At 54.0% G+C, this 17,775-nt stretch overlaps 1 protein-coding gene across 1 annotated transcript in view; it reads right to left on the reverse strand.

Moving 5' to 3' along the window:
- Positions 1-17,775, reverse strand: part of MICAL1 (microtubule associated monooxygenase, calponin and LIM domain containing 1) — a 41,570-nt gene that overhangs the window by 5,134 nt on the left and 18,661 nt on the right. The window contains exons 7-21 of the mRNA XM_067531476.1: positions 16,932-17,032; positions 15,940-16,197; positions 13,412-13,527; positions 12,204-12,330; positions 11,500-11,569; positions 9,419-9,566; positions 8,701-8,888; positions 7,842-7,951; positions 7,480-7,530; positions 6,805-6,924; positions 5,926-6,100; positions 3,669-3,751; positions 2,737-3,364; positions 1,269-1,348; positions 593-694 (exon numbers count right to left, since the gene is read on the reverse strand). Of these exons, the coding sequence (XP_067387577.1) occupies positions 593-694; positions 1,269-1,348; positions 2,737-3,364; positions 3,669-3,751; positions 5,926-6,100; positions 6,805-6,924; positions 7,480-7,530; positions 7,842-7,951; positions 8,701-8,888; positions 9,419-9,566; positions 11,500-11,569; positions 12,204-12,330; positions 13,412-13,527; positions 15,940-16,197; positions 16,932-17,032 (2,357 nt within the window). The remainder of the gene's footprint in view (positions 1-592; positions 695-1,268; positions 1,349-2,736; positions 3,365-3,668; positions 3,752-5,925; positions 6,101-6,804; positions 6,925-7,479; positions 7,531-7,841; positions 7,952-8,700; positions 8,889-9,418; positions 9,567-11,499; positions 11,570-12,203; positions 12,331-13,411; positions 13,528-15,939; positions 16,198-16,931; positions 17,033-17,775) is intronic.

Raw genomic sequence — 17,775 nt, forward strand, 5'->3', positions numbered from 1 at the left:
TTTTCCTTCCCAAGTGAAGCACTTTGCACTTCTCTTTATTGAATTACTCCTTGGTGATTTCAGACCCATTCCCCTCTTTGTCAAGGTTGTTTTGAATTCTAACCCTGTCCTCCCAGGTTGGTGTCATCCACAAACGTTATGAGCATATTCTCCACTCCATTATCCAAATCAGTGCCCATAAGAGCAAGTGAATAACGAGAGGGGAAAATGTTAGAGAGAAACTGCCGGAGTTAACACAACATGATTAACAGATGGTGCATGATTGCATACACTATCCTGGGGCGGTTTGCCTTCCACTGAAGCACCCAGCATTACCACTGGGGCTAGACTGATGGACCATCGGTCTGTTCTCAGGCAGCCATTGCTACGTTCCTGGCTCTGGTGTAGCCAGGCACCGAAGAAGAGACAGAAAATCCCCGACCATATGACGGGCTGGTATTGAGGAAGGGCTGAACTGGCCCATTGGGAGCTCCCCTAGCCCAGTATCTGCAGTGACTCTGGCTTGGAGACTCTCGGAGATTCTCCCACCCCTGCCATTGCTTACTGGGACAGGCTGGGGGTAGAGCGCCCCGCTCCAAGGTGTGGACATTACCTGGGCTTTGCAGAATCTCTGCATCTCTGCCTCTTTGGTGCGGCGGATCAGCGTTCTCTTCCAGGTGGGATATTTTTCATTTTTACCCAGGCTTAGGAGACACTGGAAGCACAGCACAAGAGCGAGGGGATTCAGAAGGGGGCCTGCGTCCCATCCAGTCATAAGACAAGGCATGAAATGAGAGTCCCTGAGAGACTAGGGCTGGCCTCAGGGCCTGGGGCTGATTGGCTGAGCTGTGATTATTCTTTGTTGTTCTTGAAGCACCACCACCAACACGCCACCCCCTTCACTAACGAGAAAGAGGCAGGGTTCTGCCCCAGGGAGCTTACAGTCTAGTTCAGTGGTTCTCAACCTGTGGCCCAGTCAGCACACAGCTGCAGCCCATGTGACATCCTCCGGGCCACACAGCTAGTATTGCAGGTGGCCCACAATGGTAAATGGGTAGAGAAGCTCTGATCTAGTTAGACAAGGTGAAGATTAGGGCAGGATGTCACAGAAGGAGAAGAGATCCAGGGGGAAGGGCGAGACAGTCTGGGACTTACAGCACAGTTAAACCCTGCGGTGTAGACATGGCCCCTGTGTGAGTCCTCAGCACCACAGTCACACCCACATAGCTACATTAGTATACGTCTGTTGCATTAACACCCCTATGGACTTCAAAACTCATCAGACTCACGTTGTCTGGTAAGAGTGCACAGTCTTGGCTGTCCTCCTCTTCCTCCTCCTCTTCATCATCACTATCAGTCTCCTCTACATCTGTCCAGAGAAGAGCAGTTCTTTTAGAAGTAGTTCTGGGCAGGTCCCCTACAAATCAGTGTTACAACTCACCTTCACAGCTGTAAATCTCCGGTGGACCAGCTGCAAGACACCCCGAGATCCAGGGCTCAGAGGGGGGAACTGGCTTGGCAATGGGAACGGCACATTGGGGCTCATTTTGCCAGGCTTCTCCACGGCTCATTCAGGGCCTGGGTCTGTCAGCTTGGGAGCCAGTTGGAACCAAGCATGATGGCGGTTTTTGTGAGCTGGGCACCTATCCACTAGGCACTGGGTTGTGACCCACCACACTCATCTCACACAGCATCTCCGTGTTATCTTTATGTCAGTGCTGAGCAGGCAGAACCAGCTAGCAAGAGGGGAAGGAATCTTCCCAGCCCACTCCAGAGCCACCCAACTTCCTGGGCCTAAACCTTCCTAGCACCTACCACCACCAGATAAAGAAACAAATCTTAAGATGCGTAAAGACAACTTTGTTTGATAGCGTTCTGTCTGGAAAGGAATCACTGATCCACGCTTGTGGTTATCAAAGCTACACTTCTTATTGTTTTGCCTTTATGGTACCCACGGCTCTATAGTTTATCTGAATGATTTCTGTCTCATTCTTTAATTGTTTCTGGCTGTTGCATAACTCGGATAACTAAGTGTAGTCGATGAAGGTGGTCGGGTATGATTGGTTAGAGAATTGTTTTGCAATATGTTAGGATTGGTCAAAGAATTATTTTGTAATATGACTGGATAAGGCGTAGCTAAGCAGGACTCAGGTTTCACTATAAAAACTGGCGTCCAAGAGGCAGACCAGCTAGAAGAAGAAAGGGGAACAAGAAGAATAAGAAGGAAAGACCTGAAGGAAAATGAAGGATCCGCCTCCAAGACACCGCCCAAGATCAGAGCTGCTAGAATCCTCTGCACGACCGTGACGTGCAGCAACCAGAACCCAAACGAGACTGACCTTGCCTGGCCAACAGGGAAAGTCCGCCTGCCTGATCCGGATTGGTGAGCACAGCACTGTACGCTTAGCATGTGCACTATGTGTGGTAATTGTTAATAAACAGAGGTTAAGGTTGTTACTGTGTAAGACTCTCTCACTGGTAAAAGATCCTGCAAACCCACAGTAGTATACACCTGGAGCCCTACGAATTTGGGAAAGGGGGAGGGTACTTATATTAACCAGGTTAGTTTCACCCCGAGTCCTGTGAACTGGGAATGGGTGGGGTGCCTAAATGAACCGGGTTACGCCTGGAGCCCTACGGATTGGGAGAAGGTGGGTGCCCTAGTGTGTGGGTAACGGGACAGGAGGGAGGGTAGTTCACAGCGTGGCTAGGAAACTGAGGACTCAGCTGCACCAGAGATTCAGAGACTGCAGTTACCTTTGGCCTCCTCGCTGAATCCGGGCTCAACCCAGAAGACCTGTCCTCTCTCAGGGGCACCGGGGTCCTTCGCTGGGGCAGCGCTTGGGAATGGCTCTGAGCCCGCCTCACGCTGCCAAGGGCCCCCCTGGCTCTTGGTCTCCGCTTCTGAGGTCAGGCTTAGCGTGGACAGCTGGAGCTTTTCCAAGAGTGACAGCTGAATTTTCTTCCTCTTCCCAGTGTCTTCCCCCTCCTCCTCCTCCTCCTGCCTGAAGTCTGGGGCTGCGGGCCCCTCTTCTGGAGGCTGAGGGTCTGGGCTGGATAGCGGCAGTGCCGCGCCCGAGGTGCCATGTTCACGGAGACTCTGTTCCTCTCGCTGAGACGGGCTGTCGGCCCAATTTCCTAGGTCAGCCCCAGGCTTCTCAGGCTGGATCCTGCCTGCCACGCCGGAGGAGACGGGCCTTCCCACGTTCTCCTCCAGCACAGTGTGGGGCCGAGCGGCAGGTTGCTGCATGTCTGCTGTGCCAGAGCCTCTGTCCTCTCTGGCTGGGACTTTGCCCTCCTCCGCTCCTCCAGCTCCTTCCCAGGGCTCTGAAGGCTGATCTGCTGCCAGCTGATCCCGGAAGGAGGACGGGCTCCCAGGACGGCCCTGCCAATCAGAATCCACACTCAGCTTCGCTGCCCCAGTGGCCAAGGCCAGGCTGCTGGAGTCAGGAGAGCACAATGGGGCACTCTGGGAGGGATCCTAGCAGGGACCAAACGCAGAGGGTTTGAACTGCAGCTGCGTGGCTGGGAAGCAGCCATGGGCAACCGCATTTGCTAGCTGGTTACCGGGTCAGCCCAGATTCCAGTTACTGGTTTGCTACTGGACAGGCTAAATCTACTGGGACGGGCCCAGCCAGCCAGCGCTGGACACATCCCCAGTGGTGCAGGTGCAGCGGGGTCCCACTTACCACCCGTGGTGCGGCGGGGGGCACGCTGGTCGGCACGTCCACACTGGGGGGGGTGGAATAGTGCAGCATGCAGTAGAACTGTCCTGGAGGGGGAAGACCAGAGAGCGTTGTAGAAGATTCAAGGGGATGTTGCCAACTCATACTCAGTCCCTGGTCTCATCACTACGGATCAGATTCCTCTGCTACCCTTCCTTGCCTTCCACCCCAAGCAGCAGCACCATTGAGTTCAATGGGACGACTTGGTGTGCAGAGACCACTGCCTTCCCCAATGGCCACCAGCGTCTCATTGTTCTCTTGAACTCCCCCATCTGTCTCCGTCCATCTGTTGTCCCGCATCTTATACTGAATCCCTGTCCCAAGGAGCTTACAATCTGTCTCTCTGTTCTGTGTTCGTACAGCGCCTAGCACAATGGGGTCCTGGGACATGACTGGGCTCCCAGGCACTACAGCCATACAAATAATAAATAATCAAAACCGAGGAGTAAGGGTAGGGTAGGGGTTGCAATAACAACCACCACCTGGAGCGGATCGGAATAAAAGTTTTAAGAGCAATGGAGTAACCTCCAGCCTGTATTAGATTAACAATGGAACCTGAGGGAAGATAGGAAAGAGGTATTGAAATGGATTAAATATATAAAATAGTATATATCAGTCGTACAACTTTTCTAATCAGGATTCGTCTGCTTACTGCAGCTCCCCTCCCGCACTGCCTCAGCTCTGCTGTATTCTTCTGTCTTTGTTACTGTCTCAATCCTTATGGAGGAAAACAACGTGTCCTTCCAGCAATTCTGGTTATCCAGAAAGTAACTAAATTAAACACACAAAAGCAGCTTTTATAAACCCTGCAGCCAGCAGAAATGTTCCCATGTGGTTGGTCTTTAAATTGTTTTCTACTGAAAACAGTTGTTTTTAAGCAAACATCCCCCTGCCGTTGTTTGACACGCAAATATCGTGCGTGGTGAAAAACCTGGCGAGGAATGGCTGACAAAGGATTTGTCTACACTGCCCAAAAAAAAAAATGTATTCTTAACTCGGGTCACCTAACTCGGGTCAAAATTGCAACGCGGACACAGCAACTCGGCTCTTAACTCAGGTTAGCATTTCAAATTCAACCCCAGACTGCCCTATAAGCTTTAACCTGAGCTGCTAACCTGAGCTAAGAGCCAAACTGCTGCATCTTCACTGCTCTTTTTAGCTGAGTTAAAGAACCCACCTTTTCTCGCAATATAGATATACTCTAATAAAACAAAAAGGAAATTGACATTGGCTGGTTTTCATTGGCCAGGCTGCAAGAAATGCAAAGAGGAAACAAACCATCAGGAAAAGGGACAGGGAGACTGGATTTTAAAGTTTTCTTCCTTTTTAAAAGCCAAAAGTTCTCAGGAACATAGGTAAAGGTATTGGTGAATTTAAGTTGACACTTCCCACTTTAAAACAGGTCGTAAACCTAATGGAATTGGGAGACTGAAGTCCTGCATTTCTTACTGGTCGCTGCCCTGCTCTTTAACTCAGGCCTTCCTCCCCATAGCTGATCGTTGCCCGTGACGTGAATTTTTGCACTGCTGTGGCACTGGGGCCCAGTGCCATACACAATATCCTGCACGGAATTGCTGGGGCTCTGCCATCATGAATAATTTAGCGAGTTAATGAAATTCGGTGAGTACTAGACCTATTCCCTGGGATTTTAAACTAGGCAGAACATTAGAGGATGGAGGCCTCGTTTTATTTAAAAACACCTTCCCACTCTGCATCCCATGAATACAGGGAGATCGTGAGCATCCTTCATTGCTACTTGATGGCTTGCACGGCTCATACAATTCTGTCACAAAAGCATGGAGTGTGGGGACTGGCTCCTGATCAGTGCTCTCTCTCTCTCTCTCACACACACACACACACACACACACACACACACACACACTCTCCATTTGAATGGGGCTGGGCGGATGGGGAAAGAGCTGAAGACAAAAATCCAGGCAAGCAGGGCATTAAATAGCCATCTATCATTTCTATGACATCTCCCTTCTCAAAAAGAAGCCTACATACAACACAGCCGCCAGCTGGCACAGGGCACATGATGGGAAATCGGGGCAGTAACCCTACTGAAGAGCACTGTAGGTGGGCTCAACTGACTCAAGACCTGCAGGGCTTGTTACAAGGCAGCTCTAGAAGCTGCCTTGCTGGGTCATGAAGCTCAGACTGCCCCTGGCCTGTAGTTTCTAGTGCTTGTCTCTGTACCCACCCCGTTCCCGGGACCCACCGTCATCTTCGTCGAAGGCAAAGTCCCCCAGGCGCAGCGTGGCTCCACACTGGTGACACTGGAAGCAGCCTCGGTGGAAGAAGTGCCCCTCAGCGCTGACCCGCTCCAGGATGTACACCCGCTTGCCACAGAGGTAACAGGCGTCGCTGCTCTCCATGGAGGAGACGGATGAGCTCTGCAGAGGAAGCCAGACAGGCTTGGGGCCGGGCAATCTGTGCAGCTGCCAAAGATCCTGAGCTACTCACGCACCCCGATCTGCTTAGAGAGGTCCCTGCAAGCATTACCCTGTCCCCCCGACCCTCCGGTAGGCTCAACACTACAGACAGTCCCCCCCATTGCCTGGCACTAAGGGTCCATCTGCACTGGGGCGGTACGTGTAAATTCCAGCTAGAGGAGCCGTACTCGGGCTAGCGCTAAAAACAGAGCGTAGCCCTGCTGGTGCAACAGGCCTGCCACCCCGGGTATGTTCCCATCTGAGCCTCTTGGCACATACCCAGGCAGCGAGCCCCTCCCGCCGCGTGCGCCGCTGCAGTGATCCTCTATTTTTAGCACGCCAGCACAAGCACAGCTCCAGCGGGTACGTCTCCTCATGCCGGAATTCACACCTCCCGTGAAGACACACCCTCGCACACAGCAGAGCTACAGCCACTCGGCTCCTCTCAATACTCCAGGCACTGCCAGTCTGGTGTGGATTCAAGCCAGCAGTACAGGGAGATGGCCCCTGGCCTCAGCATCCATGCTGAAGCTCTTTAAAGTGGACTAGGACTTTCCCCGCAAGCCCAGCCGCCACCGTCACAGCAAACGCAGGAGACGTCTGGCCGCCCGCCTCTTCACGCCTGCTGGGGTGACCGAGTCGGTTGCCAGGAAGCAGAGACTAACCTGCCTCCTGCCCAGGGTGGAATCGGAAGCGTTGGTCTCCACGGTTTGAGGCTTCTCCTGGCAGTTAGTCTCCGAGCCCAGGTCAGCAATGGACAAGTCGCCTTCCAAGCCTGATTCCAGCTATACAGCAATGCCAGAGGGGAAATCTAAATGCGTGACTATGGCCAGCGAGCAGACCAGCGGCTCTGCAGGGCTCTTCAGTTCTCACAGATGCCAGCACCCTTACATGCGTGTCCTTGGCCCAGAAATGGCTTGTAGCCTGCACACGTGTGTGCACGATCTGTCAGCCAGGATCTGATCTGTCCAAACATTGCACACACGCTCCCCGCACAGCCACTGGCCTCAAAGCATCCTGCTCGCCCACACACTGCAAACGCCCACCTGCCCTTTGGGAGTCTGGTGCAACGGCTCCAGAGAAGGCGCGGAAATTGACTGATGCAGATTTCAGTGCTGCCTAGATATCAGATCACTCGCCTATGCCTGGACACAGGCTCCCACGGCACGCATCACTGCCCCCTCCACTCCCTCCAGTCACACTCCCCGCAGGGCTGGGACGCAGCCTGCTGCCCCACGGCACGGTGAGCCCCACCAAGCCCAGGAGCCCAGGTTTCGCCTACGACATCCCCATGGTCTAGTTCCTAAGCCACACGTGCTTCGGAAAGCAGGGAAACTCACCGCTGCTTCTCTCCTGGTCCTTTTGGTCTCAGTGTCCTTCCGGGCACTCTCCTGCAATCACAGATGGGGGCGCCTTGAGCGAGAAGCCATGGCAACAGGACACTCGGGGCCTATGGCAGAGCCTCATACGTTCCTCTGCTCCCCTCTTGCCATTAGGGTCCCCCTGCACCCACGTGGCAGCTCCAGGAGGGAAAGGCATCAGCTCACCAGAGCCAGCTGCAGGCATTTGTATTACCAGGCAGTGGGTTGGCTCGGCATGTCAGACACCTGGTCCCGGTCCTCATGAGTGCCTGGGCCGTAGACAAGGGGCAGCCCTGGCTCCCACCACCCGCCACGCAGCGCGAGACACTCGGCGCATTTACCTGGGTGCGCTTGCGTGTCAGACTCAGACTCTTCTGGAGCTTGCTGAGGAAGAGGATGGCTCCCCGGGTGCCCAGAGGAGTCGACAGCCTTCTCGCTGTCTCCCGTGGTGCTGCAGGAGAGAGAACACAGGCTCGTGACAAGACCTAGGCCCAGCCGAGCAGCTGGCGCACGGGTGGGCTGAGGAGGCTGAGTTTGATCCCCGACCTCGGCAGGACGCTGTGGAAAGGGAGCGTGTGCCCTCTCAGCCGGCAAAGGAGCAGCCTTCGAACTTTCCGAGGAACCTTCCAGATGCGGGAGCTGTGCGTTCTGGTTAGGTCCCTCCGTTTGACACCCGGGCTCCCTGCCAGCACAGCTGTGGCCAGGGTTCAAGTCTGGATCTCGCTCCATAGGATGGTGAGCACGCTGACGATAACAGCCTGCCCGGGGCGCGAACGCTCTGCAGGGCCGCTTCTGCAGGTCCAGAACGTCCCTGGCTGGCCCCCACCCCTCTCCAGCCGCAAGAGAGGCGTCCACCTCGCAGGGCCTGGAGGTTCCAATTGAGAGGCAAAAGGACCCCTTCACCCAGCCCCCCCAAAACACGGTGATACCTCCAATGGCTCCTCCTCTGTCTGGGTAGGGCGGGGGGGCCCCATGGGTCACACGAGCCCCCGAGGTTGGGGGAAACTCAAATCGAGACAGCGAAAACCAACTCAATGATCCTTGCTGTCAAGTTTAGAACCAGCGAGTCCCCTGCATGCTCAGCAGCCAATTCCAGCATCTGGGCTAGTGTCCCCCGGTCCTTCCCCCCACTGACTGGGAGAGGGCAGGCACAGGGCCGGGAGCAGACACCCCCAGAAATCCAGCCCTGAGGAGTCTCACCTGCAGAAGGCTTGAAGGCTTCATAGAACTGGCTCAGGTAGGTGATCAGGCCGAGCTGGTTGGGCTCAGACACAGAGGCCATTTCGGTGCTGGAGAGGACGGGCGGGATGCCCAGCTCCTGCTCGGCTATGTCCAAGGCCAGCTGGTAATTCTCGATGGGACTGTGCTGGTCCAGGGAGTTGAAATCTCTAGGGATAGAAACGGGGCATCAGGCTGGCTGAGCGGTCATCAAACCCCCAGCCTGGCTCGTCTAAGGGGAAGGGAAAACCAGGGCTGTCGCATCAGACTCTGCTCAGACTCTGTCCCCCTCCTCGCCCGGTGAAGGAACCGACTCAGCCATATAAGATTTAGGCAGCTGCATTCCTGCCCCCTGCCCAGGTCCCTGGGGTGGCCCTACACTGACAACACTAGAAGTAGCCTAGGTGGAAGAAGCAGCATTCAGCACTGGGCAGCACACAGGGGGTCATCCAGTGGATCAAATATTGCAACTTTCAGCAAGGCTGGGGGAGCAAAGGTCAGGTGGCGGGAGGAGGCACTAAAACCCTGGGTAGAAAGAAGCACTATCCGTCCGCCACGCAACACACATCATCCGCCCCCAAACCAGCACCGAGGAATTACCAGCAGCAGCCATCCCGCCTGCACCGCAGGGACACACATGTGCCCAGCCCCCTTCCCCCCCTCGAGGTCCCCAGGCCATCGGGACAGGGTGGAGCCTTACAGGAGGTCGGGTCGGAAGCAGTGGATGAGGGCGCACAGGGCCAAGCCGCTTTTCCAGGAGTGCGTGAAGTCCGTCACCACGACGCCGCGGTAACCCGCCGTGTGGGTCTGGCACCAGCTCAGGAGTGACTCGTAGGCCCTGCCGACGTCTAGAGGGGAGAGAGCACAACGTGCGTAAGGGCATGGGGCTGGACGCAGGCACGGTCTGGGACGGAGGGGGCACGGCTGCAAAAAGAGCAGCCAGGGGATTAGAGCTGGGAAATCTACACATCACGTCCGTGGAGGGCCTCTGGGCAGCCCCACTTCTGCCCAGCGGGTGGGCCACAGAACATGGAGCAGAGGGTGGCACAGAGGATGCAGGGGATGTATACAAGCCGGGCATAGACGTGCCTGACAACAGGCAGAATAAAAGCTCAGGAGACAGATGTCTGTCGCTTTCCCACTTACTGAAAAGAAAGTTGATTGCCAGACAATGCAACAAAAGACACGTCAGTATTTAACTGGATAAATGTACGTGGTGTGTGCACAGCGTGGTGCGCACCGGGGGCTGTGCCAGGTCTAACAGGCCCGGCCCCAAACAGCTTCAACCCTGAAGGCACCAGATGTGGCTGTCCAGCTATTTATGTACCGAGGTGGGGAGGGAGGAGTGAATGGTGCGTATCTGTGGGAGAGGGGCGTTGTAGGAAAAAGAAACGGCCCTGCCTTCCTGGGGTTCGCGCTCTGCCCCTTACGCTGCTGAGCCATCTCGGCCCCCGGGAGATTTTTATCCCTCGTTTACAAAGAAGTTGATCCGCGCCACTTGAATCAATGACAGCGATGCAGCGGGCCCAGAATCGCACCCAGAGTTCTCAAGGGCACAATTTTGTCTTCACGCATCCAAAACAAAATCTCTTCCCAGAGGAGGAGTCTTCTCCCCACCCGGCTCTCACTGCGGGATTTGTCCTCCAAGGTCTCGACTTCATGGACTGCTCAGACGCTGCTGCTAGAACCTCCCAGTCCAGCCAGGCCAGAAGGGGAGTGTGCTATAATTGATCTACCAGAACTGGTATTTATAGTGCTCCTTCCATCTCACCATCACACCGCAGCGAACAAGCTCTGGACAGAGACCCCTGCCCAGAGCTGCAGTCATGGCTGGGGTGGAACACTGCAGTTGCTTGACACGCTCAAGGCATGAAGAACATCTGCTCTAACGTGATGGGAAGAGTTTGGGGCAGGTAGCATGCAACGCTGTCTCACCCACCTGTTCCTTCCTGTCCAACCCCTAGATGTGAGCTCCCTAGGGCAGAGACTGTCCCTTCTGGTACTTGTGTGTACTTTGATTTGGATTCCTAGGCATAATATAAGTATTATGGACTTCAGACCGGACAGCAGGGCTAACACCTGGCTCAGCACTGGGAGATCTAGCCTGTTGGTCATTTCCTGGAGACAGGTTGCCCACAGCTGTAAAGCCAGCCTCTCCTAAACGCTTCCACCCCCCACCGATTATGAGTGTCTCTGCTCCCACCTCCTCCAGTCACCAGTCGACTTGCATCTGCCTGGTTTCAACTGCAGGCTTCCATGCCCTCTGCAAAGCCCTGAGCATGAGTCACAATAAATAGCAGGGACGGCAGTGTCCACAGCAAAGCAGGAAGAAGGAGATTCAGCGGGGAGCTAGCACGGCTCTGATCTCCCCACTGGAAATAGAGGACAAAGGGCAGCAGCTGGCAAACAGGTGCCAGAGCAGGGTGGAGAGCGGGGAAGCAGGGAAGTCGTGGCTGGCTTCATAGGTTCACGGGAAAGCCCTGCCTTTTTCACGCATGCTTCGGGGTCAGACAGGTCCCATCGCCCCCTGCTGCTCGCCCAAACACACTTGCCTCGGGTGTAAGTGGAGAAAGGGGGTGGAAAACCAGAAGTGGGGGGAGGTGGCTCTGATGGGAGCAAATTCAAGCAGGGACCCAGCAAAGATGCTGGGTGGCAGGGGAAGCTTCCACCAGCCACTGGTTCTGTGGGCTGAGGAGGGTGGCACACGCGCAGGGGTGGAAGGCAGGTCTGCCGGGGGAACCATGCAGCTGGACCCCCAGGCGTGGGGCCCTCCAGACTTGCCTGTGCTGTCGTGACTGTTGTTCATCTTATGGTCGATCTCAACCGTCCCCAGCACGTACAGGTCCCGGACCTGCAGAGAGAAACACCCCGAGAGCCAGTTACTGACACTGCAGGACAGCAGCGGTAACGCAATCCGCGGGGGAAAGGCATCCGTTCCTGGGGAAGGGAGGCCAAAACCCCAATAGAGGGAACACGAGAAGCTCAGCTCCCCCAGCCATGGCCTCCCTCCTTCTGAGACCAAGATGGCTAGCGACCTGTTCAAATCACTGCTGGCTCTTCCCCAGAGGCGGTCGCATTTGTTTGCTCATTGGGGCTGCACAGTCAGCTGCGTCATGGATAGTCCCTGCAGCTTTGCAGTTCATTCCTGTATTACCCACCCGCTCTAAAACTGGGCGAATGTACACCCCACTGCCCCGTCCCGGGGCACACTGCAACAGTCGGGTTGAATCAGCGTGGGGTGGGGGTTCCAGTTTGAACCATCCCGCTACTTCTGTGAGAATGGGGCAGAGACCTCACTGCATGCTCAATACCCGGGAGTACAAAGCCAGCGCCATGTCGGCCAAGTGGACACAATTATCCTTTTGCCGAGGCAACAAACCAGGCAGGGAGAAAGAAATGGCTTTAAGAGCAAGGGCTGCTGTTTGTGACACCAGTCGCAAGGAGCCGTGGCAGGGTGGGATCTCTGCGTGGCCTGGCCAAGTTACCTGATTGGGCTTTATGGCTTGGAGGTTGATGTTGGGGTAGCGAGTGGTAGGGTCAATGCTGTACTGGCTGATGTTCTTGTTGGTGTTGTCAGGGGATGTTTGAGACAGCTGCTGGTAGATGCTCTCCCTGCGCAGAGGAAACGTTCGGGGTTAAACATGGATGTTCCTCCTCCGCTGAGCTCAAAAGTGAGGAAGATAAAGAAGGGAGGGTTCAGAAGAGGAAAACAGAAAGGAGCGTAAACTTTGGCAAGGCAAGTGTAAAAGCGTCATTAGACAGGCCAAGAGAGAATTTGAAGAGCAACTAGCTAAAGACACAAAAACTAACAGCAAATTGCTTGAAATCCATCCGAAGCAGGAAGCCTGCCAAACTGTCAGTGGGGCCACTGGACCATCCAGGTGCTAAAGGAGCACTCAGGGAAGACAAAGTTGTTGTAGAGAAACTAATGAATTCTTTGCACCGGTCTTCACTGCAGAGGATGTGGGGGAGATTCCCACACCTGAGCAATTCTTTGTAGGTGACAAATCTGAAGAACTGCTGCAGATTAATCAGGTTTTGGAACAAGTTGATAAATTAAACAGTAATAAATCACCAGGACCAGATGGCATTCACCCAAGAGTTCTGAAGAAATTCAGATATGAAATTGCAGATCTACTAGCTGTGGTATGTCACATATCACTTAAATCAGCCTCTTCTGATGACTGGAGGATAGCTAATGTAATGCTGATTTTTTTTAAAAGGCGTATGGGGCAATCCCAGCAATTGCAGGCCAGTAAGCGTCACTTCAGTACCAGGCAATTTGGTTGAAAATATAGTAAAGAACACAATTATCAGACACACAGATAAATACAATATGTTGGGGAAGAGTCAACACTGCTTTTGTAAAGGGAAATCATGCCTCACCAATCTATTAGAATTCTCTGAGGGGGTCATCAAACATGTAGACAAGGCTGATCTAGTAGAGATAGTGTACTTGTACTTTCAGAAAGCTTTTGACAAGGTCCCTTGCCAAAGGCTCTTAAACAAAGTAAGCTTTCATGGGGTAAAAGGGAATGTCCTCTCCTGGATCAGTAACTGGTTAAAAGCTAGACAACAAAGGGTGGCAATAAATGGTCAGTTTTCACAATGGAGAAAAGTAAATAGTGGTGTCCCCCAAGGATCTGTACTAGGACCTGTGCTGTTCAACATACTCATAAATTTGAGTCCTCACCTCTCAGCCAGAATGTCCAGTGGGGAAGTCCCTGCTGCCCATCGCTTCACCATCCAGGCAGCGTCGAAGGAGGCCAAAAAGCCCCGTGCCACTCCGGTGCCCAGCGGCCAAAACGGCTAGAAAACAAGAGACAGAGAAAGGGGAGGGGGTGTGAGCTGCACAGGTGTTCAGTAACCTTAGGGGAGGGTTTTCAGAGTCCTGGAACACAACAGCCTCCAGCTTTGAGCGTGATTGTGCTTGCAAGAAGCCACTCTCTCCTTCAGTCCGGAAGGTCAGTGCTGTGATGAGGAACCACCCGGGATGGTTCTCACACGGCGCTCAGCACTCATACAGCTGCTGCCCTGCTGAGCAGCTGCCAGTGGAGGAAGCCAGAGCTGCATGTCAGCAGAGGGGAGCACTCCTTTGGGGGGTTCTCCTGCTAAGCCTCTCCCCTTCTTACCCCCCCCACCAACCTCTAAAAAACCGTAGCCTGGGGGTCAGCCGGGGAGCTGAGCTCCCAGACAAAGGGCTGCTTTAGTGGAGGGCCGGGGATAAAGCGATGGGGCCCACACATAGGTTGGGACCTCAGGCTAGGGAACAAACAAAGGGGAGAGATTAGAGGAGAGTCAGATTTCTCCATGGCTGGCCAGAAGGGCGACCCTCGGCCCAAATAATCCAGAGACAGCATTCATCCCAGCCAGCTCAGAGACACAGAGGAGCCCGGGGCGGGGCATGGCTCAGAGAAGGAAAAACTTACTTGAGACACCCAAACACGCCCCTGTGTGGAGCTGCCTAGTTATATGAGGCCTGGCCATACCCTGGGGGGATGCTGCCATGTGACGCAGGGCCAGGTGCATCTCCACTACAAGACGCAGCTTGCAGGGACCCCCAGGCTCCAGCGTGTAACACGTCCCCTTGATCGGAGTGGCTGGAGACCATGGAATTATGCTGGGGCCTGTAATCCCAGCCCTTCGGTATCCAGTCATCCTTTGCACATAGGCAGTGTTTTTTGCTAGAGATCTCTCAGCACGGCACACGTTATCGCACCTGCTCAGCCCCACAGGGGTGGTCATTATCCCAGTTCAACAGATAGGGAAACTGAGGCACGTAGTGGTGAACATTACGTAACGAGTCAGTGTCAGGACAGAACCCAGACGTTCCGACGCTCAGCCCTTGCTCTAACTACTACTCAACCCCCTCCCAATTCAGCATTAACAAGCTCCATGCTTTAGAAGGCGACATCTCCGCTGCAAGCGAGGGGTGTGACTCCCCTGCTGGCGTGCACATACTCAAGCTAGCTTTCATTGAGCCTAGTCAGGGCAGCACAAGTAGCAGCAGCAGAGCACAGCATGGCCAGGCCAACCATAAACTCGCTTGAAACGCATGGCTACATACTTGGCCCGGGTAAGCCGTGCTTACCCTGCTGCTACCCATGGTACTGCAGTTATGCTGCTGTTTGTACTCGCGCTAGCTCAATGACATGAACAGGGGAATCCCACCCCTAGCTCACGGTGCAGATGTAGCCTTAACCAGGAGCCGCTCTTGGGCTCCTGGCATGTTCCCAACACTGCCGGGCTGCCCCAGTTTGGGCATTTCTACAGCACATGTTTAAAGGTGCTGTCTCGGCTAGGGGAAGAATCATAGAATATTAGGGTTGGAAGGGGCCTCAGGAGGTATCTAGTCCAACCCCCTGCTCAAAGCAGGACTAACCTCAGCTAAATAATCCCAGCCAGGGCTTTGTCAAGCTGGGCCTTAAAAACCTCTAAGGATGGAGATTCCACCACCTCCCTAGGTAACCCATTCCAGTGCTTCACCACCCGCCCAGGAAAAAGTTTTCCCTAATATCCAACCTAGACCTCCCTCACTGCAACTTGAGACCATTACTCCTAGTTCTGTCATCTGCCACCACTGAGAACAGCCTAGCTCCATCCTCCCTGGAACCCCCCTTTGGGTAGTCGAAGGCTGCTATCAAATCCCCCCTCATTCTTCTCTTCTACAGACTGAACAAGCCCAGTTTCCTCAGCCTCTCCTCGTAAGTCTTGTGCTCCAGCCCCCTAATCATTTTTGTTGCCCTCCGCTGGACTCTCTCTAACTTGTCCACATCCTTTTTGTAGTGGAGGGCCCAAAACTGGACCAATATTCCAAATGCGGCCTCACCAATGCTGAACAGAGGGGAATGATCACTTCCCATGATCTGCTGGCAATGCTCCTACTAATGCAGCCCAATATGCTATTAGCCTTCTTGGCAACCAGGGCCCACTGCTGACTCAGATCCAGCTTCTTGTCCACTGTAGCCCCCGGGTCCTTTTCTGCACATTTGGGAAACACAGGCATGGCCCAGAGCGGGAGTGGGTCCTGTGGCAGGTCAGAGTTAGGGTTTGCATATTAAACTCCGCCCTTCGGCTGGCAGCGCTGCTGAGGGGACACTACCAGGGAAGGAGATGCCTCCAGCTTTGCAAGCTAGCAAGTGGAGGCCGCAAAGGGATCCCAGCCAGAGCACATTCCCCCTGCCCCCACTCGTGTTCATCTCTCGTTCGGGGGGCACTGACCTCCACCAGACAGTCTCCCACCAGCCCGATGAGCAGCCGGGCCCCATCGCACTCGCGCACCAGGGCCGCGTTCTCCGAGCGGTTCATGCAGGTGAAGTCAAACATGTCCACATCTGGGCGGTTCCGGTGGTTCAGAGCAAACTCCAAGTCAGGGAGACAGTAGTTGGTGGAGAAATTGGCAGCTTCCTTGGCATAGCTGAGGAGGGCTTCGTGGTTGACGTTCTGAGCAGACAGCAGGCTCTCTATGTCTGATTTGTCCTAGGGGAATGGGGTTGGGGGGAAGGGGATGAGTCATAGGAGGACTCCTGGCACAGGTGCCCAAAAGCGTATTTGTTTGTAAAGCAAAGGGATCACTTCACCCACCCATCAAGATGCAGCCACCTCTGGAGCGGACCATGGCAGCTGAATAAGAGTGCACAACAACAAGAAATACAGAATTATTACGTATCCCACTGAAACCCCAAGGAGGGACGTAGGTCAGCCGGAGGTAACACCCATGTGGAAATTTGCCAGGATGCCCCTACTCCAGCAAGAAGTGCCAGAGAGCTTTAATGGTCGGGACCATCATTTTAGGTCTCATCTGAAAAAATGGTATTTCCAGGAGTCCAGGAGCACCGTGCCCCTAGCACCAGACTGGGTGTGACTGCAACTTGAACTGGCGTAATCATGCTAGCTGAGGGACTGGAGCCACGGCAACAGGAGCTGTACAAACCCACCTGGCAGGATGGTAGCACAATGCACCACAGCTACGTGTGTGCGCACTTTATGTTGCTATACTCTGGGCACATGGATCCCAAACTGGTGAACTCGCTGTTTGGTCCCGTCTCTCTTCCTGCCCTGGGCCTGTTATTACAACTAGAAGAAGGAAAGTGGCTGGACTTCAGTGGAGGATTTAGATTCCCAGAGCTCAGTTCTCAACACACTACCTACCTACAGCCCACTGCCTTCGTTCTCCTCCCCACACCCCCGCTGGACCCCACGAGCCTCCTTACCTGTAAAATGACGCCCATTTTTAGCAGGCTTTGCTTTTTGGCAGTCATGACAAAATAGTGGGTGTCGTCTTTGTAGTAGACAATGTTTTCCAAGTCGATCCCTGGCACAGGACAAAGGCATAAACAGTGGGTTGAGCTGAAACTGGGCAGGGACAGCTGGTGTGGGAACGCAGGCCAAGGACAGGCAACTGCCCTACGACCTGCTCCATCTACAGGGGAGGTCTCAAACTGGGGGTGGGGACCCCTCAGGGGGTTGCAAAGTTATGGGGGGGGACGAGGCCAAGGGTCCATCTACTCTATGGGGTCAGGGTCTCTGACAATGGCCAGCACCGGCTATTTCACTGGAAAATATAAAACCCCCACAATAGACACATACCTTGGGGAAGTTTCTTCCTGACCCCAGGCTGTTAGTGTTTGGCTTGTGCCCTGATGCATGAGAGTTTATATCTATTTTATATATATATATATATATATATATATATATATATATATATATACACACACATTTCCAATGTAACATAGCTTTTGATGCTTTTACTGTCCATATCACAGAAATGTAGGGCTGGAAGGGACCTCAATCATCTACTCCATTGCCCGTATAAACTTCTGGATCAGTCCATCCTCCATTAACATCCTCTCTGCAGTTGGCTAGGTTATATACTGTATTTTTCCTCTCTGGCAGCCTTCCCTCTTCACAGCGCAGGCTGACAGCAAATGGTCATGACTACCGGAAGCCCCTGGGGGAGGGACCGCCTCTTTGCTCTCTGTTTTTACAGCGCCTGGCACTCAGGGGGCCATAGCTGGGGCTCCCAGATGCTACCACAAATCAAGTAATAAACATCAG

The sequence above is a fragment of the Emydura macquarii genome, unplaced genomic scaffold, assembly GCF_026122565.2.
Source record: "Emydura macquarii macquarii isolate MOO-44397 ecotype Brisbane River unplaced genomic scaffold, CSIRO-AGI_Emac_v2 contig_3220, whole genome shotgun sequence".
Classification (NCBI taxonomy): domain Eukaryota; kingdom Metazoa; phylum Chordata; order Testudines; family Chelidae; genus Emydura; species Emydura macquarii.